Genomic DNA, 24,759 nt, shown 5'->3' on the forward strand with positions numbered 1-24,759 from the left:
TGATTAGAGAAATCAGAAGAGCAAACTAATTCATCAAGGACAGCACAAGCATGGTGGTGGGATCCTTTGGAGAAATTCAACACAGGAGTTTACGGACTCTCTTTCCTTTTACATTTCTCCTGTGCTATATTAACTGTATGGCTATCAGTACACTTTTACAGAATGCAGTACATATGTCAAAAAAGTAATACATTTTGAGAGAACCATTAGGATTCACTCAAAAGAGAGAGACACAACTCTGCATGTGAGCACTTGTCTGCTACTATCTTTCACTGAGTGGTTCTAGACTTGAGGGGCTCGGTGCCCATGAGGACCTCTCCTGATGCATCTCTCTCCCCATCTGTCCTTCTTACATCCCATACACCACAGATGAAGTCCACACATCTCAACACACATTTAAGAACCTGTACAGTCCCCATCTCAGTTGTGCCTTCACTCAGAAACACTGGCCACACCACAAACACCCCAGGCATTTCTGTGTATGCCACTCTCATATAGCTTCCTTCCCTTCCAGCACTTCTGATATGCTCCACTTAGAAGGTGATACATTACCTGATAAATTCTAATTCTAAGTAATTCTGTGTTCCATTTTGTAATAACCACCTACTTGTCACACTTGTTTTTTCCACCATTTTTTCGTGGACATCTTTACATTCTGGCAGGTAACAGGCATCCACCATCCAGCTGAGGCAACGCTCCTTCTCTCAGGCTCACACTTTTCAGTTATCATCCTCTCTACACCCAGCAGTGGTAACAAGAGTCCCAGGTGACATCCCCTAATAGTGGGACTCAGCTCATATCTCTCATTTCCCACACAGCTGATGGACCACCCAAACTTTCCCTGATGTGGTCCATAGCCATATCCTCAAAATTTCTAATTTGATCCCTGTTTTCTAACCATAGCCTTCTGCATACTCTCTATCCTTTCATTGCTATGGTTCCAATGAACCCTGCTGGCAACCCAATATAAACCTCCCATCCAAATCAACCCACCCCACTTCCCAGCCAGGAGCCAAATGATCACTTCTTTTCCTGCACTGATCAGCCCTGATACATCCATTGCATCTAACTTATGCCCGGGACCTACCCAATCTTTCTAACATCTGTACCAGCAGAGTTGGAGAAAAAGGACTGAATCCATTACAAATCTACAGATTCCAACCATAGGCATTAACTGAGCCCAAAATATGTAAAAATTAGTCACGCCAACCAACTATAAGGCTGGTGTGAGAAATAAAACTTATAAGATGGCACATCTTCTACTTGTTCTTGACTGGTAGAAGCCTATTAGAACACTGTTTTCGAGCCCTGGCTGGCATAGCTCAGTGGATTGAGTGCAGGCTGCAAACCAAAGTGTCGCAGGTTCGATTCCCAGTCAGGGTACATGCCTGGGTTGCAGGCCATGACCCCCAGCAACCGCACATTAATGTTTCTCTCTCTCTCTCTCTCTCTCTCTCTCTCTCTCACTCCCTTCCCTCTCTAAAAAGAATAAATAAAATCTTAAAAACAACAACAACACTGTTTTCCTTAAAAGCATCGCCCCCACCTTACCCTGTGCTCACAGTTCCCCTGCTACCCACCCCAGAGCTTGCATCACACTGTTTTGCTAGGGATACATATCCTTACATTTAAAAAAGGAAATGTTAGACAGGAGGGCAGACAAACTGGGCAAAGGACTGAAAGTATAGTGCTTGAAGGTTTTTTTAATGAACATGGCTCCTTATTTATCTCTCAATTAAATTAAAAACCTACCACAAAACCGGTGGAAGGTCTGTTTTTCTACAGTAAACTGTAGATGTATCTGTTCCACATATCAGATGAAGATCTTTATCCTTCAAAGCATCTAGTACAGTGTCCATAACACAACTTTCTGTTACAAAAGTGACAAGACAAGACAAGACAGGACTCACCAAGGGTGGATCGAGATAGCCGTGTGTTGCTGACCATGTCTGGGGAGCAATCAGGCTGTACAGAGGGAACTGCTGCTGGGGGCTATAGATGGGAGGTAAGTAAAAGGATGCTGTGTAACGGTGCTGTGTGTAAAGGCTCATGTCCAGGGGCCTAAATCCATTCTTTGGCAAAAATGTGTTAATAGCTATTGCCTTTGCTTTTATCCGTGCCTGTGTGAAAATATAGTAAGTATCTATTAGAATACTTTAGAATACTGATATACAAATAAAGTATTACCAGTGGTCTTGCTTACCTTAATTGGTTTTCCTTGAAAAGTTTTGACTTCTTCTCGCAGATATTTGTAAGCCTGAGGATAAAATCATCCAAAGTACTATTGTGTCAATCTTATAAACAAGATGAACTGACAGTTAATATGTCAAATAAGAAATTATATAGTTAAAATACTATACTAGTATTTTGAGTGGACAAGACCTAGAACTACGATTCTTAACCTTCTCTGAGTTACAGATTCCTTAAAAAACAAAAACAAAAACAAAAAAACTTGCTAAGAGGTATGGACTCTGTACCCAAAATTCTCATAAACATCTGTATATATTTTGTAAGTATTAATAGGTAACCATGAAAGCGTACCAGAGACCACAGGCTAAGAATTTTGACATAGGAAAAAAAAACAGGCGTTGAGTTCCTAGTGTTAACCCTAATTTGAAACTCAGATTACAGTTTGGGAAAGAATCTCAATGTTCCAAAGTCTTTATTCTTCTCCCCACCTCTCTCCATAACACTAAAGGCTTTGACCCACCTAACTACCTGCTGAGTCGCGCCCCCCATCCAATTAAAACCCATCTTTCAGATTCTCTTTTTACCCTGTATCCACACCATTTAACACTGAACAATCTGTAGGCTTCCTTTACACACGCTACTGTTTCTGCAGAGAAAAACCTTCCTTTAAGGGTAGAGAAATGATCCTAACTCCTGTGTCCCAGAGCATCAGTGCCATTTCAAGTATCTTGTAACACATGTGGTGCCAAGTGAAAATTAAATTCAGGTTAAAACCTTTCTCTGCCCCGATACAAGAACAGAACTAACTGTCCTAGGCCGCTTGTGCTTACAGGTCCTTAGACTATCACGTCACATGCTTTTAATATTGCTAGAAAAACTGTCCACATATGCATATCTACTTAAGTTTCTACAGCTTAAGTTCCTCTGCACTTTATACTCAAACTTAATCCTGTGATGTAATAGTAATCTCAATGCCCAAATTTAGTCCCACTATGTGCTAATTGTTAAGTACCAGTAAACTCTGTACTTCTTGGAGGAGAGGAGCTTACCTGTTGCGCATCAGCTTCAGTTTCAAATGTAATAAACCAATTATCATTATAGGCAAATTCACAGTTTATAAATTTTGGTAAATTATCTCCTTTAAATAGTGCTTCTACTTCCTACGGGAAATAGAAAGGTTAGAAATTAATTCTCAACCATGCCACCCTTTGTCCTCACCAAATAAAAATGTTGCATGCTTTTAAGACAGATTCGTAGACAGAATCTAACATACTGATATCCAGTAAATCTTTCCTTGAAAATGGCTCAGCGTGGCTTTCAGGAAATAGTCCACAACTTACTGACAGCTTTCTCTACTACCAAGATACCAATAAGCTAAATTAATGTGAAAATACCATTTCATTTTACTAATAGGCTGATAGCTGGTGTGGATAGGATAGTGGAGGGGTAGTTGTAATTTAAGAAATTTAAAAATTAGCTGGACTTTTGCTTCTGGCCAAGATTAGCCAGATTTATCTTCCAACACAAAACAATTAAAAACAAAAGACAAAAATACATGGAGTAACAGTTTTCAGATAGTGGACCTTAGGCTGTGCAGCACAGGTGATCTTGGGAGAACAAAGCTCACGCCTGGAGTTTCTAGACTTCTAGGCAGCAGTGCTGGGAGGGTGAGCAGAGCCACGAGCCAAGACAAGATAAGACCAGCCCAGCCCCTCCAGGCCCTTCAGCAAGGCAAGCAAAGGGCTGTGCCTGAATTTGCATAGGGAAATCAGCTCTAGCTAAAAAGCAGCTTTGCTCCCAGCTAACAAACACTCCTAAGGATCAAACTGCTTCCAAGTTCGTCAACTGAACCTCAGAACAAAGTTTGAGAATATTCAGAGGAAGGACTACGAAATATTCAGCACCCAATAAAGTCCAAAATGCCTGGCATCCATTCAAAGTTTACCAGGCATGCCCCACACCCAAAGTGATCTATAATGAGAAAACTCAAATGATCAAATACAAATAGATTCTTACAATACTCTATACGAAGACTTTTCTTCATTCTCTCAAGGAACGACTATCAGTGTGTTTTACTACACAATGCAACTCAGTTTAAACAATCTGGACAAGTCACAGCTTTTAGAGCAATTCTTTAAGAGTAGGTTACTTTTCATGACTCAAACGATCAAATACTGTGGTTTCCTAAAATTATTGCCTAAGTTAATAGTTCTCAAATTATGACCCACAGACTCCATTTACATAAAAAAGGTGCCTTTACCTTTTTAGTGTGACAACATCTGCACTGATGCAGTCCCATCAGCACAGATGAAGAACAAGCTACTCTAGTGTTCACCGCACTCTTTGCAGTGTCCCTCTTGTCATGAAAATACTTGCTTTAAAAAGTTATATTCTTTATCTTCACTTGTGTTTTATTATTATTTTTTTTAAATAAATGTTTAAATCTTTTCTTTTTATTTCTAAGTACTAAAATCACCACTACTTTTTAAAAAGTATATAAAGTGTATAGTAGAGTCATGAGACCAAAAAATTTGAGAACCACTTTCACATATGAATCACAATGTAACTATCAGTGTGTAAATCCTGCAAAAAAAGTGTTACTACATATATGTGTTCTTTAAAATAAATGCTCCCAAAACCACAGAAGTAAACAAAAAACCCATAATAAAAATCCAAGTAGCTTTCTGGGTAGGAATGACTTACTTCTACAGGGGTGGATTCAGAGATTTCACGTAATATTACTATGCAACGATTTTGATTTGGCCTTACTTTTTCTCCCTTCTCATCCACTTGGACTAAAGGTAAAGCTATAAAGAGAAAGAAAATGAATAGTAAAAAAAAATATTAAAACAAATCAATCATTTACATTTTATTATAATATAAATACTCTGATGAGATGTTATACTATGTAACTAAATACATTAAAGAAACCTGTGTACAACTGTAAACTGGTAAAAGGTTTTAAGCTAATCTTGCATGTTACATTTCTCAAAACTACAGAAGATGGGAATTTTTAAAGTCACATAGGTCTAAAGAGCCCAAGTAACTAACAATTACAATTTTACAATTCAAGGTTAATGACTTTTCTACAAGTCCCCAAAATAAAATAACTTTCTTATTATGAGTTTTCATCTTGAATTCACAAGAGGTAAAGTGGTTTTAGATTAAGTTGCAAGTAGGTCAGATGGAACCAAACTCAAGTGACACATAAAATATGTTTCTGTTGTAAGTGAACTACATTGCCCCCCACCCCCCAAAAAACAGTGGAAAGCACAACTCAAGAAAGAGTGGTACAGTTTTTCAAATTCAAACTTCATGGATTATGTTTGCCAGTTTCTTCATTATGTGTTTCAATAATTTAATGACCTTATGACCTGTTTCCTAGAAACAGAAAAATAAGAGGAAAACTTTCAATTTGTGAATAGAAAACCCAACTCTGTTTGCAAGGTAAGATGTTCATCTTTTTCTACTATTATTAGGTCAAATACAAGGAAAAAAATCTTCACTGATTGTCTGCACTATAACTAAGGCAGGGAAAAAACAAAAACATTTTTGCAGAAGATTCAGATGAAAAGTCATGGCAGTAGCTTAGAGAAATGGGCACAGCGATGTCCCATCATTTAGAAATATTTAGGTGGGGCAGGGGGCCCACATCACACTGTGTTCTTTATGAAGAATAGCCATCGGAACTGCTCAGTAGTGCAGTCCTGAGAAGGGAGACTACAGAAATTATTCATCTGGTACTTGTAAACCATATTATAAAAAGTAAATTTTTGTAATTAAAAATAATCCCACTTAAAAAATCTAAAATATCATACATTTAATATAAAACTAATTCCCACTGAAGCCATTTTGAGTAGCAGGGGAGGGACAAAAATGTTACAAAGGGCAAAAGGAAACTTTGGATAGTGGTGGATATGTTTGTAATCTTGACCATGATAAAGGTTTCACTGATGAATATGTATGTCCAAACTAATCCAACTGCACCATTTAAACATGCACAGTTCACTATGTCAATTATACTTCAGCAAAATGGTTTTTAGAAATAAATAAAATGGTTAGGTTGCACAAAATTCGATCTGCAAAGCAAACCAGGGCACCAGCAAACTACACCTGTGACACGGCAGATGACTCTTTAAATATCCACATCTCCTGAATCACTGTGGGCCTATGATGTACCTGTTTAAACCCTCCTTTGATGTTACCAAATGTCTAGGTAACAACCTCATTAACAAAATTCTTTTAAGAGAAAAATACAATTTCAACAAAACTTAAGCAGAAAGGGAAATTTGAAAGTAACTACTTTAGTGGTATTCCTTTACCCTAAATACCACCACTTAACTTCTCATTCATACCACAGCTTCTGTCATCTCTCCCCTGGTCTTTTCCACACCCTGGACCTATGATCAGTTATGGAGCCTATCAACACCCAGTGCCATGGGCACTCCACCAAAGCTGGGGAGAAAGACCCAGGTCAGAAAGGCCCAGATACTAGGGAAGACTTCACTTGCCATGAAAGACCTTAGCACTGAATGGCTGTAGATCTAACCATCACACCGGTGAGGAAATGCTGCGAAGACCAGGCACAATGCAGCCTATATTGTTGTTTACTTACATCTCAGCACTTCGACAATCAAGTCCAAGTCAGTGCTGAGCTTCTTGATGTGGTCCAAATTAGCCACTGTGGTGATTGGCACGTACTGATCACTGTCCATCTGTGATATAAGGTACATGTCACTAGCAAGGTTCTCCCTGCAGAAAGAAGACAATCTCTCTTAATTAACACCTCTTTAAGTGGAAGCCTTGCAAAAATATGATTGTGGCATGAAATCACTTCAGAGCTAGTTAAATCTGAGTTTAATCCCACCTCTTATTTGCCTTGGGTCAAAGAGATTTGGGGAGGCAGAAAGAGCAAAACTAAAAGTATACTGCACTTTATACAATCAAAACTAATGAGAAAGTAAATCTCTACAAAATGTATTTATACTTTATTTGTTCTAAAGAGTTTTAAGTAGCTTATTCAAAATCCAATTTTTTAAAGTAAGGAAATCTACCTTAAAGGACAATAAAATAAGAAAAATATGAAAAGACCAGATCCAACTCTGGCTTCCCAGCACTTTCTAGCAACCAGGATTAAAAAGAAGGAAACCTGATCATAACATGACCTACAGGTCACAAGGTAAGTCACAGATTACCAGTAAGTGTGGGTGAAGATGAGCTACTTCCTGGTATTTTGGCCTATGATGAACACTTTCAAGTATTAAAGCAGACCCAGAGAAAAACCTGAAAAATCACCAATACTGATAGAAAATTTTACATGTGCCAACAGGTTATCTTCTCACGCAAAAAAAATAAAATAAAATAAAATAAAAAATTACAGTTAATCCCATCTTCTTGTTTGTCCAGTTCTTCCATTTGAACTTGAAAGGTTCTATTCTACTTTCGAATAGAAAAGGTATTATTCAGAGGAGAAAAAATACACCTAAAAATATGAGTGCTGTATAAATAAAACAAGGTACTACAGCAATGTTTGACATATTTTGAGAACTAGTATAAGGAATTTGTTCTCAGACTTTAATGTGATGAAAATCTAAGGCATGGGATGGAGGCGCAGGAACCCAAATCTCAAAAAGCAACTTGGATAATGATCATCGAGATGAATTTGTGGACAACTTTGGGGAACTCTGGCCTAGAGGATTATGTTCAGTTCTCCTACATGTCAAATGTTACTTACTCACTATTCTAGATTTCCTAATACACAGACATAGACAGTAACAGATATATACTTCTTCTATGTAAAATGTCACATCTGTATATAAAAGCCAATGGACAACATCACAGGTATTAGGTACTAGAAAAACCACCACCATCCTTACCTGGATAAGCAGAATTCCAATGTTTTTTTGAGTACTTCTCGGGGGTCTTCCTGGCTTTCTGGTTGAGAATCATTTCCTCCTGCATAAAAATAATAATCAACTCAGGAAAAATGTCTTAAAATTTACCAGGCAGATAATTCAGTATAGCAATTCTAATGTTTTCAGTATATATTAATTAATCTAGTGTTTAGAATATAAGAACAATAAGGACACAATAACACACATAAGGACCACAATTTCTACACAAGAGCCTTATAAACAAGCCTTTAAAGTTCCAGATTGTTAAAGTCACAGGTAAGAAATTGCAGAGTCATAGGAATGCTAAGAACACTAAATACACAGATCCTCAAGAGGGAACTTTACAGTTGAGAAACCTAATAAACCTACTTCAGCCAGGTGGTCATGGTCAACATCATAGTGATAAATCATACTGATATTATGTACCCTTAACATGATAGGATAAAGACCACAAGACCTCAGAGGTCTTCCTGCCCCTGATCATAAAAAAAAAAACAAAAAAAAAAACATTAAACAGATTCGAATAGAAAGAGAAGGGTAGCATACACAATAATTGACCAGTCCTCCTCTAGACTATCAAGGTCATCAAAAACAAGCAAAGTCTAAGAAATTATTACAGCCAAGAGGAACCTAAGAAGACATGAGAACTAAATGTAATGTGGTATCCTGGAATAGGTAATATATACCAATAGTGTGGCAAATATATCATACTAATAATGTGAGATGTTAAGAATATAAGGAACTGGATGCCTGGTCTATGGGAACTCTCTGTACTCAATTTTCTCAATTTTTCTATAAGTTTAAAACTGTTCTAAAATGAATAGCAAGATGAGAGATTCAAACCAAACTATAACAATTACCACAGTAAATGTTAATATTCTAAACACTGGAATTAAAAGCAGAGAACATTATATTTGACTTTTTATTAAAAAGAAAAACACAAGATCAACTGTTACATTACCTATAAGAAATGTACTTTATTAAATATAAATACCCAAAGAGGTTAAAAGGATGGAAGAAGATATACCATTACCAGGGATAAAGAAGATCATTTCATAATGACGGAGGAGTCATTTATCAAGAGGCCATACTAATCTTAAAACAGGGCTCCAAAATACATGAAGCAAAAACTGGGAGAACTAAAAGGAGAAACAGACAAATCTAAGAACTGATAGAATACCTACCTCTCTTAATAACTGATACAAGTAGACAGAAACTAGAAATATAGTAAACTTGAACAACACTATCACCAAACTAGACCTGACTGATATTTATAGAACACCCCCACAACAACAGCAAAATGCATTCTTCTTTAGTGCAAAAGGAATGTTTAGATTGCCTATACTTTGGGGCACAGTACATTTAACTAAATTCAAAGAGATTCAAGTCATACAAAGTATGTCCTTTGACTACAATGAGATTAAATTAGAAATAAAAAAAAAACATTCACTGGAAAATCCCTAAATATCTAGAAACTAAGCAAAAATACTTCTGAAGTACCTGCAGAGTGGAAAAAAATAAGAATTTGGAACTGAATTTTAAAAGAAAGACATCACAATCTATAAGACTGTGCTAAAGTAGTACTGAAGAGGAAACTTATAGAAGTAGATGGCTATATTACTAAAGAAAAATGGCTTTTGTCTTACCAGATACTAAAAAAAAAAGAGAACAAATTAAACCCAAAGTTACCAGAAGAAAGTATATTATATAGATTAGGGGAAAAAATTAATGAAATGAAGAAAAGAAAAAACAGTTGAGGAAAATTAATGAAACCTAACAATGATTTTCTTGAGAAGATCAACAAAATTGACAAACCTCTACCAGTTTGATCAAGGGGGAAAAAGAGAAGACACAAATTACCAATAACAGAAGTGAGTGATATGATAGATTCTACAGATTAAAAAGATAAACAGAATAACATGAGCAGCTCATATACAGTAACTTGCACAATTAAATGAACTGGTCCAAATCTCTGGTATGTACAAGTAACCAAAGCTCCCTGAAAAAGAAATACATAACCCAAGAAGACCCACATAAAATACATACATACATACATATATACATAAACTCCCAAAAGTTGTAGCTTAAAACTTTCCCACCAACAAAACTCTAGGCCCACATGGCTTCACTTTTTAATTTAAGGAAGAAATAATAAAATCACCCAAAAACTGAATAGGAAAGAATATCTCAAAAAGAAAACTACAGACCAATACTACTCATGAACACAGATATAAAAATTCTAATCATAATTTTGCAATCTAATCCAACAATCTATCAAATGTGTTACATCATGATCTAGTGAGGCTTATCCCAGGAATTTAAGTTTGGTTAAACATTTGAAAAACCAATCAGTATAATTCACCTTTAACACACTAAGAAAGAAAAAATATATGACCATTGCCACAGATGGAGGAAAAACAAGACATATTGCAAGAACCATTCCTCATAAAAGTCCCCAACAAATAATAACAAAAGATACCTCATTAACATGCATGTAAAAATAACTAACATTGCCCTGGCTGGTATGGCTCAGTGGACTGAGCACTAGCCCGTGAACCAAGGGTCATTGGTTCAATTCCCAGTCAGGGCACATGCCTGGGTTGTGGGTCAAGTCAGGTACCCAGTGGGGGCACGTGAGAGGCAACTACACATTGATGTTTCTTTCCCTCTCTTTCTCTAGTCCTTCCCCTCTGTCTAAAATAAATTAATAAAATCTTAAAAAAAAAAACTAACATTATACTCAATAGGAAGACTGACTGTTTTCCCACTAAGATCAGTCAGATGTTTGCACTCACTACATTTGCTCCCCTTTTAATGAAGGATCTATCTAGTGCATCATACAAGATAAAGAATAAAAGATACCAGACTGGCTAGGGAATAACACTGAATTTATTCACAGATAAATTCACATCTCTGTTGAAAATGCAGTATAATCTACAGTTTCGAAAATGAAGACGTCAACTTAGCAAGTTTGCAAGTATATCAATTTATAAAAATTAATATTTCTATCTACTGATGACAAACAATTGCAAATTAAATTTTTAAAAATCACAACAGCAGCAAAAAATATAAATACTCAAGAACAACTTGGACAAAAGACGTTAAAGACTAATATACTGAAAACTATAAAAAACAAACAAAAGCCCTGGCTGGCGTAGCTCAGTGGATTGAACGCGTACTACGAACCAAAATTCCCAGTCTGGGCATGTGCCTGGGTTGCAGGCCACGGCCCCCAGCAACCGCACATTGGTGTTTCTCTCTCTTTCTTCCTCCCTTCCCTCTCTAAAAAAATAAATAAATAAATAAAATCTTAAAAAAAAAAAAAAAACCAGCCAAGAGAAATCAAAGAAGACCTAAACAAGTAGAAACATATACCTTGCTCATGAGTACTATATTTAAAGATGTTGATTTTCTGCAATTGTGCTATCAATTTAATGCAATCTCAATAAAAATCTCAGCATTTTACAGTTACCAGCTTATTCTAATTTGTATGAAAATGGAAAGGATCTAGAAAAGCCAAAATAACTCTGAAAATGAAGAAAATGAGAAGGCTAACACTACCTGTTTTTAAGAGTTACTTACAGTAATCAAAACACCGTGGCACTGTTGTCAAAACAGACTAACGGATCAATGGAACACAAGAGACAGGCTAGAGATAAACCCACACACGTATGGACAGATGGTTCTGACAATGATACAAATGCAGTGCAGTGAAGAAAGGAGAACCTTTCTGGCAAATGGTGCATTTCTACATGTGGGGGAAAAAATAACTTTGCTCCATACTTCACAATATACACAAAAATTAACTTGAAATTGCCCATAGGCCTAGAAAATATAAAACTTAAAGTCATACAAGTTCTAGGAGAAAACTTTTGTGACTAGCATTAAGCAAAGATTTCTTAGATACAACACCAAAGCAAGTTCCATAAAAGAAAAAAAACGAATAAACTGTACTATATAAAAAAATTGTAAACTTCTGCTTTTCAAAAGCTGAAACTATTAGGAAAACAAAAAGGCAAGCAACAGACTAGGAGACTGTATTTGCAAATCATGTATCTGATAAGGACTTGTATCCAAAAAAAAAAAAAAATTCTCAAAATGCAATTAATAAAGCAGCCCAATAAGAGAATGGGCAAGACTTGAATGGGCCCTTCATCAAACGACAGATGCTTATGAAAGTATGCTTGACACCATTGGACATTAGGAAAGTACAAATTAAGAATACAGTAAGACTCTACTACCTACCTTTTAGAATGGCTAAAATTAAAAAGAATGACCATATCAGTGTTGGTGAGGGTATGGGGCAGCTAGATCTCTGATCCATTGCTGGTGGAAACACAAAGGGAGGCACTACGGGACACAGCTTCACCATTTCTTTTGCAGAGGTCCCCAACCTCCAGGCCATGAACCAGTACAGGTCTGTGGCCTGTTAGAAACTGGGCCACACAGCAGGAGGTGAACCTGAATGTAATACACTTGAATCACCCAAAACCATCCTGCCTCTCCCCAAACCAGTCCGTGGAAAAAATGTCTTCCACTAAATCAGTCCCTGGTGACAAAAGGGTTGAGGACTACTTGTGTGCATGACGATCCCCCAACCTACTGAGCCACCTGGCCAGGATAGCTTCACCATTCCCTAAGCAGATAAATATATGCCTACTGGATGACCATCTATTCCATGTCTACATATTTATCCAAGAGAAACAGAAACATGTGTTCATACAAAGTCTTGCTTATAAATGTGCACAGCAGCTTTATTTGCAATAGCCACAGCCTAGAAACAAATCCAAGTATTCATCAACAGATAAATGGAAAAATATACTGGTTAATAATGGAATAATACTCTTCAGAAACAAAAAAATGAACAATTTGTGAGTATTACAACATGAACCTTAAAATTAGTAAGCCGAGTAAAAGAAGCACTGATCTTGATTGTGGTGATTGTTTTATAGGTATATATCACATTTGATAGAAAAATCAATGAGGAATGGAAGAGTTACCAAATCAATTTCATAATGCAATAAATATTTTGCTTTAATCTAGGAAAAATAAAGCTTATACAAAAGCTGGGATACACTTTAAATATATAATGTTTATTTTATAACAATTATGTTTCAAGAGGCCCTACACCCAAAAATAACAAAGAAGAGAGTACTGGGTCTGAGGTGAGACCAGATATTGTGAAACAGATGTCCAGAAGGGTGACTTCCCTGGGCCACTGTGGGCCATGCTAAGGACCCAGTGGAAGTTTGTGATCATAACTTAAAGCAACACCACTGCATACTGCTAGGTAGTTTTGTTCAGCCACACATATCTATCCACTCAGGAATAGGCACATAGTACGTAGAGAATATTTAAGCAAGTTTGAAGCATTTGCTAAGCAACTACGAAGGAAGTAATGAAATTATCATTGGGGTGATCAGGAATAGTGAGGAGGGAAATAAGGTGCAAAGCGGGCCATGGGAGATTACAGAGGTCAGTGGAGGCATTCATCCAGTACTAGCCAAATTAGCAATACTGCAGACAAAGTCTTCATCAATGTCACCCTTTGAGGGGAAAAATAAACAAATACGTGATGCCAAACACTTACATGGTGCTTACTGTGTACCTCTTGTACGTAACATAACGTTTGGTAGTGAAAACGTCACACAGAAAGGGAAGGTGCTTTCTATTCACATACCACGTCTAAATCAAGTGTATCTTTAGACAGAATCGCCTGAAAGACTAAGCACACTTCACCTGCATCAGCTCTGGCTAGCCAACTTAGGGGAGTCATTCCTTTCACTCAAGCTGCTCCATTCAACTGTCAATGAGAATGCAGCCTGCCTCTTAGGTATGTGGGGGTTTTAGATTATGTCAGAGACAAACCTGGAGGTGAACTTTGGTGTCCCATAACCTACAGGCATTTCTATACCTTCCCCATCTAGGCACCCAAAAGAGAATTGCTCTCTTCTCTTTGTTCTTCTCTTCTGAAAATAGCTTTAAACAGCCCTTAAAAAAACAAAACAAACAAACAAAAAAAAAACAACTTCTTTTGGGCTTGACTCTCAATTTCACATTAACGTTCCCTGTCTGTGCTCTCACATTTTGCCCCATGGTAGATCTACTGCTTCTCTCAGTGCAATGGGACTCGCATTACAGGAGGTGCTCAGGTCTCACACTTTTTCCATGATGCCTTCCCCGACCAAAACACTTCATCTCTGTCCACACAGGAATGAGTTTAAGGTAGAATCAAAGGAAGTAATGATAGGCACGTTGTGCAGGGAAATACTTAAGAAGCTGAATTTTTAAAAGCAACATAAGCCCTAGCTGGCGGCTCAGTTGGTTGGAGCATTGTCCTACTGACCAAAGGTCGTGGGTTTGACTCCTGGTTAGGGCACATGCCCAGGTTGTGGGTTTGATCCCTGGTTGGGACGTGTTCAAGAGGCAGCCAATCAATGTTTCTTACCCACATTGATGTTTCTCCCTCTCCCCTCATTCCTCTCTCTAAAAAAGTAATGGGGTGGGGGGGGAGAGGCCTCCAGTGAGGATTAAAAAACAAACAAACAAAAAGGCAACATAAAATAAGCCCTTATTCTAGATGACAATGATTTCATAAAGTATCTTTACCTGTTTCGCTGTTTTCAGGCAGAGATTCATATTCTGAGTGATCCAAAGCCAAAGTGTTCATGGCTGTTTGATCCGGCTCCTGTAAGTCTGACAGTGCTGCGTTCTCATGACTTTTGTCACCATCACCACTGACATCCAATTCTGTAATTAGGAATTTTACCCCAAAAAGAAAAGTTAAAAGAGTAACTTTCTCTTAAAACAAAACAAAAATTTATATTTGCAGTTACTTTAATTTTTTAAGTTGGTGGTGAAAGATCACATGGCTCTTAAATAGTGTCACAAACCAGGATACAAATTTTAATTAATAATTTCTCTTTTTTAAATTTAATTTAATTTAATTTTAATTGTTGTTCAAGTATAACAATTTCTTAAAGATGGATTAAAAGGAAAACAAAAACCAAGCCTGGAGAGTAAAGCTGCTTCTCATGGCGTTGGGCTCACCACTCACCCTCCTGGCCATAGCTGGGGCACTGGTCAGGTGTGTCCTCCCAGGCTGCACTCACACTACCGTCCGCTGAACTACCTGCCTCCAAATGTAACACCGGCGTCCCCCACACTTTTGCATTGGGGTTTAGTTCTGAAACCTTGGCTGTTGGTACCTAAGAAAAAAATTGAGAGATATATATATATATATATATTTCTATCCAAATTCTAATCAAATGCAGTTGTACTTATTCGGAGTTAAAACACATCTATGTAAGAGAATTTATTCTAAAAAGGCTTAGCCTATCTACACATACTATGAGGATGAAATCGGGGTAACAGTAACAAAAGTGGATGCACTCAGAACTCAACTCAATTCATCATTACAATCTAAGTTCCTACTGTGCAAGGCTCTCTAGAGACATGTAACAGAAAAATAACTGCTGATCCAATTACCATCTCTGCCCTAGACTACCCAATGCAATTTCTGGAATTGCAAATCTGAATGGAATATAGATGGATAAAATTTGAAAATAAAGCTCACATAAGCAAAGGATGTAGAAAATGAAAGTTCCTCCATACACAAAGGTCTGTCAGAGGGGTGCCTAATGTGGCACCTCTGGGACCCTGCTCATTTCCAGAATCACTGGCCTCCTACTGTCTAGACACACCAGCCACTTACACTCCACACCAGACACTCCACTCTCACTGATACTCACATGGCTCTCACCTTCACCTCCTTTAGGGATTGGTGAGACCTTTTCCAGGGCACCTTATCAAACCTATAACCACTCCAATTTTTCTTCTGCTCACAAACCTTGAGCAGCTCCACAAGTCTAAGGAAAAGTTAATGTCATCTCAAGGACAGCTGTTCCCCAAACTAACTCCAGTTCTGCTGCCACAATCATTCAGCAATCAGAGCCAAATTATACACCTTTTCCCAGCTACCAGAGCTGACCCCACTGTATAGGGGCCAGAGCTTCTAAAGGGAGGGACCAGGTCCTAGGAGCCCTCAATTGTGCCCAGCAGGAGCTCTGAGCTGAGTATAGCCTTGCTGTGCAGGTCCAAAGAGGTGCACATATTACCCAATGAGTTCTCCTAGTGTGCACAAAACATGGTCAAGATAAGCAATCAAAGAAACCACATGTGAATTAACAATCTTTTTTTAAAAAAGATTTTAAAAATCTTTAGAGAGGGGAAAGGAGGGGGAGAGAGAGAAGGGGAAACATCAATGTGTGGTTGCCTCTTGAGCACCCCCTACTGGGGACCTGGCCCACAATCTAGGCATGTGCCCTGACTGGGAATTGAACCAACAACTCTTTGGTTTGCAGGCCAGCACTCAATCCACTGAGGTACACCAGTCAGGGCTGAATTAACAATCTTAAAAAGACAAAACAAATTTACTCTGGCTAAGGTGATTAAAGTTTGCAGTGAAAAACAACTATTTCTGAAATTGATAGCAGAGGCTGATATGGTTAAAACCATGGTATCTACTTTATTCATATGTAGGAGGCAAGGACAATGAACATCATGCCCACAAAACCAAATGCCTCAGTGAGTGCCTACCTGGAACTCTTTTTTACTTTTTAGGTATTGGTGAAAGGGCAAAGAACTGGGCTCCCCCTTCCTTTAAGTATTCTATACTCAACAAGCACTAAGTCTTTAATCCCCTTCCTTACATGGCACCGACAAGTTCCAGTTCATTTTGGCCTCTGCTTCTACACAAAGTGTTTCTCTAGTTGTCTCTGTCATCCCCTTATGTCTCCAATGAACACTCCCAAACGCTCAGTAAGTGCCAGGCACAGCAGGAAGCCAACAGGATGGAACAAAGCAGACACAGCCTTCATAAGCAAAGAGCAATGTAGCAGGTATTCCACATCTAAGATACCACTACTATCTGTCTCAGCATTCACACCTTTACCATTTGTTTTTTTCTTAACTCATTCCTCTATTCTCTTTCCTTTTCTAGCACTTGTGTATACCACTCTCTAATTATAACTGCTCTCTTTCTACCAGGCAACACACACCAAGATCCCCTAGGTTAGTGCTCTTCCATCCAAGGAACTGACTCCCCTGATCTTTTGTATGTACTATACATTCTCTTAACTTCTAATACTAACCAACATCGGTCTTTTCCATTTTTAGCACCTTCTGCAGCTGCCTGTACTACTTCACCAATGCATATTTTGAAGTTCCCTAGTACAGATCACACTTTATCCTAGAGGTGAACAACACTCTGAGAGCCTCAGGTCCGCAGCAGGCTAGTCTCCCACAGACCTCGCACTGCTAGAATGTGCCTGGTCTGTCTTTCCCACAAGCCCACAAATTCTTGGATGTCCATTTGGTTCACCAATGCATTGCTAATACCTAGCAGTTCAGAATTCACTACACAGGTGCTTGAGAAATATGCTGAATATTTAATAAAGTAATAATATAGAAAACTATACTTTCCACTATTTGACATTCTGTGCAAGGTTTTTTGCCACATCCAAATAGAACCATATACCCTCATGTAATTGACTACTTCATAAGTAGTAGATACGCAAATCCAAATCAACTACTAGGGACTTCACAATTATAAGCAATTAATCAGTATTCAAAAGATACTCTGAGATGTGACAAAGAATGAAAAGAGGGAGACTTATAATTAAGACCTAATGACATGACAACTAACACTGGAGAGTGTGCTAGGTACCAAGATATTCTATGTATTTACTTGTATTTAATCATGACAATCCTATCAGGTAGTAGCAATCACTGCCTCCATTTCACAAATAAGAAAACCAAGGCAGAGACAGGTTAAGTAGCCTGACCCCAAAAATGATGATAATCAGAAAACAGTGGCAGAAAACATTAGCAAAAAAAACACACAAAAAACTATCAAGAGTTCATTAACTTTTTGTAATTCACATAAGAAATAACTTACTGAACTTATTTCTTTGAAATGTGGTTATTTTCCTACAATTACATGGAATGCCAAGTGATTATCAACAACTCAAGTTTCACCTGCTTGGCCAACTAAGTCTTAGCCACCTGAGTCTTATTTTTCCACTGAAAATCATGGCTAAGCAATGATCATCAGAACCAGAAGTGAGGTGACCTTAAAAAGCATGTTTTGAAGCAATTTCACTTAAATGACCAATGTTACTCCTTGGAGAGTACAGCATCCCTAAATCTGACACTAAAAGAATTCTTCTACCCCCTAAACAATGCTCCATTAAAAAAATAACCTAACAGCTCATAAATTTATTTTTTTTCTCAACATGAGACAGAATGGTCCCACTGACAAGTTACCAAATAGAAATCAGAATAACTAGTATCGGGAAGGGAAAGGCAGGTAGAGAACATAAGATAGGTAAGAAAATAAAAGGAAAGAAAAACATGTACATTTATTTCAAATTAGCTCAGATTTCCTGGATTTGCCACTAAGTAGGCTTAATTCAAAGCAATTCACTGGCATTAGAGTCATGCAGTCTCTGTACTTCTGGCTCTTGATTTGTAAAATGGAGTAACAACTGCTATATATAGATTATTATTTAAAAAATGTCCGTACAAGCACTATGAAAACTGTAATTCTGAAAAAAAAAACAAATAACTGTCCTTAAATGTAGTATGTTAAATTAGAATGCTCTTTGGGTATATCTCATAATGGAAACGCTGATTCAGAACAGTACACATGTACCTCATATAGAGGTAGAAGAGCAGGACAGCAACAGGACTCATGTGCACTCTACATTAATGTTCCAAACACTGAAATTAGCAGACAATTGTTAATTATGCCCATTTATATAAACTATTACATGCACATAATTTAAAGGTCTAGTTTTATAGTGTTTGCCTTTATAATTATTTAATAAACAAAACTAACTGGAACGTAACTATGCTAAAACTCCCAAATGTGGGCATGAAAAGGAAAAAAAAAAAGGTTAATGGATAATTACCTAAATTATAGGACTTAATTTCTGCGTGTTTATTTCCCTATAATAGGCATTAATTAACATTTATACTCTTTAACATTACATTGCCTATTACCAAACATTTTTATTGCCTAATGCAACAAAAATCACTAATAATAAACTACTGTTTACATAAATGAGATTTTGTTACAAGTATGTCCTTTCAATCTCATACATGTCCAAAAAACGACTGCTTTAAAAGCAAGACCAAGTTTCCATTTATTGATTTTGCATTTATTACAGAATTTCTAGAAAGGTGCCCAAATTAGCTACCCATTGCAGAATCATCTGTGAAGGTTCTTCCAAATGAGCAGAGCCTGAGCACCGAGGTCTGAAGAGCTCTGCAGATGTTTCTGACAGAAAGGAGACAGAGCAAGATTCCAGAGCAAATTAAAAGTAGCAAATTTTACCTGAGTTAAACAGTTACCATAAAAAGTAGCAGAAATCACAGATTTAATTCATATACACACTGCAAGTGTCACCTTTTAGAAACAACTTTAAACATCTAATGGGTCAAAAGCTTGTTGTTCCAGCAAGAGACTGGTGATGAGGAAGGACAGGACTGGGCATGTCAGCCTTCACAAGTATATACATGCAAAGTCCACAAACAAAAGATGATCTGCACAAAGCTGCATCTGACCACCAGCAGTACAGGTTTAGTGCTAACAAGAGTTGACACAAAGTCTGACTATAACACACCAAACACTGAACTGAATTCATAGTCTCCAATACAAAAATATAACCAACAGCTTTACATAAAGATTCAAACAACTGCCCATTGTTTAGAATAAATCTTTGTTAATTTTAAGCTAAAAGCAATAAAAAAGATTAGTATATCACAGCACAATAATAAAACTGATAAAACATACTTACTAACTGTGCACCTCTATTTTGCCATCCCCAAATAATACCATCTTCTGCCACTGGTAGCTGATAAGGGAGCTTTTCCATCCAAAAGGAAGAGATCTCGAAGTCTTGTGGCTGACTGTGCAGGTCCCCACTAAGTATTTGTTCATCTTCTAGTGCACCTTTCACAACTGTGTTAGTCCACAGACAGCCCACTGGATATCTACAACCATCTGCCAGGCTTTCAGAAAACATCTGATTTGCCAACCCTCCTACAGGGTAATAGGAAAGTTCATTCAAAAACTGGGAGTACAGTTCTTCTGGGAAGCTCTGCAAATCCCCCTTTAAGGGATTTTCAAATATATTTACAGCATCTTCTGAGAATGATAAAACATGGTCCTCACTACTTGGTACTACTATTTCTTTGCTGTCACCTGGGTTGAAAGGAACTGCCTGCAGTACATCATGAGGAATAGCTGTATGTCTGTCCACTTGGGCAGGATCCACACCAGCCAAGCAAGAATAACCATCAAGAGTGTCATGTAACTCCATTTCTCCAAAATTTGCCCTTGAACTTGCCACAAAAACTTCACTGTTTAATGTAGGTCTATTAACTGTAGCTGTGGCATTTCTTTGTGCACATGTGCTTGTCCCACATGTACTTCTGCAGTAGCTGCTGCTGGAGTCATTGTTGTCTCTTTCCCTGTAACGTCCCTCTTCCACCTCTTCCCCTATGAGTTTTGGTTTGTGCCCTGTCACTGCACCAGTACCTAAGGCATCCACAGAGACTTCAGTGCATGTGCAGGAAACCTGCTCCTGTTCTGGACCTTCACCACAGTTACAAGAGCGAGTCTCCTCTGCTCCTGACACCTGCGTACCTGAACTCGCAGATGGTACAAGATGAAGATCTTCATGTCTGCAGTTATTCACTCTGCAGGTTTCATGTTTTTCTATTTGATTTGTTTCAAAATCAGAGGGGGTTGTTATACTAGAACTAACGCAAGCCATTATGTCCTGACCGGGCACTACCTTGCATTTTAGTTTATTTGTTTCCCAGTAAAAGACTGTTTTAGAGTCTAACTTGACATTTTCTATATCATTTTTACTTGTCTCTCTCTGATTAGCCTTTAGTGGTTGTTTTTCACCATTTTCTAGTTTGTGAGGGCCACTCCCTGAACTCTTCACACACAGTTCATCTTCTGTTTTATGATTCAGGCCTCTTTCACTCTCTTCTTCTTCACTGCAGGTGAAAATAAATGCAGAGGACATAAAGTTACTCTGAACACATCTGGGGTCATCAGGAGTCTCACTGTTCAGGGACATTTCCTGTGAACTCCTGAGGTCTGAGGTGTTTGTTGTTTGACATAAGCCCTCCACGTTTGCTGTTCGCACTGCACAGGTTAAATCACAAATCTGAGCCTGGGCTATGCTGGCCCCAGTATCTGCATACAGATCTTTATGACTCAAAGATCTCCTTTCAAAAACCCTTGTACCATGATCCTCATCTTGATAAGATGAACTATTTTCAGGCTGCAAAGCCAATTCTTCACTCACAAGCTGAGTGCTCCTAGTTCTTAGGTTGTGATCACCACCGTACTGCCTCTCCATCATGGCTGGTCCCAGGTGTTCAGGTCTGGGATCATCACATCTGTCAGGAGCTGCTTCTTGGAAATTAGGGTGAACAGGAAGACACTCACTTCTAAAGCTCACTGAAGTGATATATCTTTCTGAGTTGTCTGATCTGTTAACATCTAAATTGGAACAATCACTATCTTTCACAGATTTTATCAAGTTCTTTTCGCCTACTTTTTCAGAACTTAAACTCTGATCTACACTAGCTTTTATAGCCTCAGATTCACCATTTTGTTCAACATTGGAAGTGTCATTAATTAGATTACCATGTGAGTCACCCACTGGACTGACTAGTGCTGAGCAACGGCTCTCCCCTTCTTCAGGGATGGCACACATACATTCTAGTGAGTCAGTGTCTATGTTAGTATTTGATTCAGGTATTCTGCCAATATTAAGTGAGGCACCACTTTCTGTGTAATCTTTAGAGAAGCCAGTGTAAGTGTCTGCCCTTAAAGACTCAGCCTGCATTTCACCAGTATTTATTTTACATGATGGGTCACTGCCAGTCAAAAGTTCAGAACTAGGCTTAGTTTTCTCATTAGAGACTTCCTTCACTTCAGTAGGACCCTGCAGGCCATGAGAGGACAGCTTTTCCTGTGGTGCCTCTAAGTCCCCCAGACCTTGAGCAACATTATCTGGAGGCCAGGCCCCTCTGCACACCCCCTCAAAATTGACAGCTGAGCGGCTCTCTTCTGTTGCAGCTGCTCCACACCTGCGTGCACACGGCTTGTCGTTACTGTCCAGGCTGCCAGGATCTATAACAGAGATACTGTAAAACTTGTTCTCTCTTGAATTCCAGCATTGTTTGTGATCCACACAAATGGGGTTTGCAAACTTCATCTCCCTATCAAACACACCTAAAGCATTATTCTCACTATCACAACTGATATGAACATTTACTGCAATTTCTTCCTCTACCACAGAGCTTTTACAAGTGATGACGTGATGGCACAGATGGTTATTTACAAGGGCTCCTTCCTGAACACCCTGGTCAGAAGGCCCCGGAACATGTGAAAGACACTCATCCTCTTCAGAACCAACACCTGCAGAGAAACCCCATGTGCTATCGGTGGTGTCCACACACACACCCTTGCAGACAGTCTCACAGGCCTGCTCAATAGCAGCAGTACCTAAATTCTGGTCAGTCTCTTCCAAATTTTCATACCTAGCTAGAAACTTACACATTAAAGAAGAAATCGAGTTGAACAACTGTCTCGGCCTGTGAGTCCGTTTGTGCCCAGATCTCACAAATACCCTTGGCCACATATCAGTCTGAGCAGCTGCCCTGCTGGCTCCATGTTCAACATTGTACAGCTCCTCACCTTCCAACGTATCAAATAATGCAGATAAAGTATTACTTATCTTGTTCTCCGGTTCCTTCTCTTCCACAGATTTTTGTAACAGGCCAGTTTTTTCATTGTCATTGTCACCACTTATTTCTTTGCTGAAACAACAGCCCATGTTCAAAAGTTCAAACACTCACATCACAATGCCTGTCGCTGTCTAACTCCACAAGTGTGTCTCATACTAACTCTCCATGGTTTCTGATGAGATGCCAACACCCAGACACCAAAAATAACCCCTTGCACAGCAGTCACATGTCCCCGCCACTCAAATCCAAAATCCTAATTACAACAGCCCCTGCCTAACACAATCCTACTTACTCCACACACTAAAACCCAAACAACACATGGAACCCAAAGACTCTTAACAGCAACAAAAATTTTCATATTATTCTTTTTACTCTCATAAACTCAATTAAAAAGTAATTAAAATTATTATCCCAGCCTGAAGAAGGAAGTTCAGACCTCTGCTTTTCTAGTGTTTCAGCATTCTCTGAACTGTATTGCATGAGATGAAGGCAACCAAAGAAGGTAGCTTGTATAGTACACACACAAAAAATAAATAAATAAAAATTTGCTCTTTAAAGGTAGAGGTACTTATAACTAATTTTCTGCAAGAAATAACAGCTGTGGGCATTCAGAAATAAAAGTGCTAGGCACAGAATTGTAGTGGTGTCTTTCAGAGATGGATGTTGAAATGTTTATGGTGAAGAGCATGTTGTCTAGGATTTACTTTAAGAAGTAAATACGTAACTTTTTTTGAAGTATGTTTGTAGAGGGTAGAAGAGGATGTAATAAAGTAGCAAAACATATATATATATATAAAATAGTTTTAATAGTCTTTTCTATATAAAAAATATAGTGAAACATCTTCTTGTTTATTTCAAATTTACATCTCAGGCTCCAACTTCTCTACTGCAGTCCAACTGGCCTCACCTGCCCACTTCATTGATCGCTTGGATTTCTGTCAGGTAGATTTTCCCTCCACACACCTTTACTTCTCCAGTTTTTTCCATCTTAAAATAAATGAAACCATTATCCATCAAATTGCTCAACTAACCTTATTTATCTTTCCCCCACCCCATCTCCAACATCCAATCCACAAAGTAGTTTGGTTGAATCTACCTCCAAAATAAATTTGAACTCCACTTACTCTTAGTCTAAGCCACCACCATTTCTCACCTTCATGACATAATAGTTTTTAAATTTGGTTTCTTTGCTTCCATTCTTGACTCACTATAATCCATTTTCTTAATACAACAAGGTCAAAATAATCTTCCTATAATACCTCATACTATTCCCCACCTAAAATCCTCCAGCTTTACCCCAAATTAATTTCAACACTTAGACAATGCAAATAGTTGCCAAACAGCTGACAAGAGCTGGGTTTTGGTTTTGGTATTACTTTCTACTTGTTTCTGCTTTTAAATGAAGTATCAGATGCCAAAGAGGAACTATCTTATCTTGAGTTTTGGATTCTGAACCCAGGTTGCCTAGGATCAGACCCTGTTTCTGCCAAGTTCTAGCTGAGTAATCTTAAGGAAATTACTTAAGCATCCTCAGGTCTCAGTTCCTCTAGTTAGGATCACTTTTTGGTGCTCACTAATTAGCTAGGATTATAGTTATTACTCAAAAATTTGGGGAGGGGGGAAGAGAACAGAGGGTGGTATGATCAATATGATTGATATTACCACCAAATAAATGCAAATCTGCTCCTGAATTACACATTTATTTGGCCATCACTATGGCTATTCTCCTTTGACTCACAGCACGTCCAACTCCGGGAAAAACTAAATCTTAAAGACTGGTTCCTAAATCAGACTGCTAAGCATACTCATTGCCAATCATAACTGCAGACTACTGAGC

General features: G+C 38.1%; 1 protein-coding gene across 5 annotated transcripts in view; it reads right to left on the reverse strand.

Annotated features, from left to right (window-relative positions):
• Positions 1-24,759, reverse strand: part of LARP4B (La ribonucleoprotein 4B) — a 76,387-nt gene that overhangs the window by 18,894 nt on the left and 32,734 nt on the right. For 4 of the 5 annotated variants that reach the window (XM_045819965.1, XM_045819963.1, XM_045819966.1 and 1 more), the window contains 10 exons: positions 23,830-23,909; positions 19,946-22,994; positions 15,142-15,292; positions 14,694-14,834; positions 8,067-8,145; positions 6,806-6,942; positions 4,894-4,997; positions 3,240-3,350; positions 2,204-2,257; positions 1,911-2,120 (listed from right to left, as the gene is read on the reverse strand). In XM_045819965.1, the coding sequence (XP_045675921.1) occupies positions 1,911-2,120; positions 2,204-2,257; positions 3,240-3,350; positions 4,894-4,997; positions 6,806-6,942; positions 8,067-8,145; positions 14,694-14,834; positions 15,142-15,292; positions 19,946-22,994; positions 23,830-23,909 (4,116 nt within the window). The remainder of the gene's footprint in view (positions 1-1,910; positions 2,121-2,203; positions 2,258-3,239; positions 3,351-4,893; positions 4,998-6,805; positions 6,943-8,066; positions 8,146-14,693; positions 14,835-15,141; positions 15,293-19,945; positions 22,995-23,829; positions 23,910-24,759) is intronic. The other variant, XM_045819968.1, reaches the window with a different exon arrangement.

This window comes from Phyllostomus hastatus, unplaced genomic scaffold, assembly GCF_019186645.2.
Source record: "Phyllostomus hastatus isolate PE091 unplaced genomic scaffold, TTU_PhHast_1.1 phas_scaffold_39, whole genome shotgun sequence".
NCBI classification, from domain to species: Eukaryota; Metazoa; Chordata; class Mammalia; order Chiroptera; family Phyllostomidae; genus Phyllostomus; species Phyllostomus hastatus.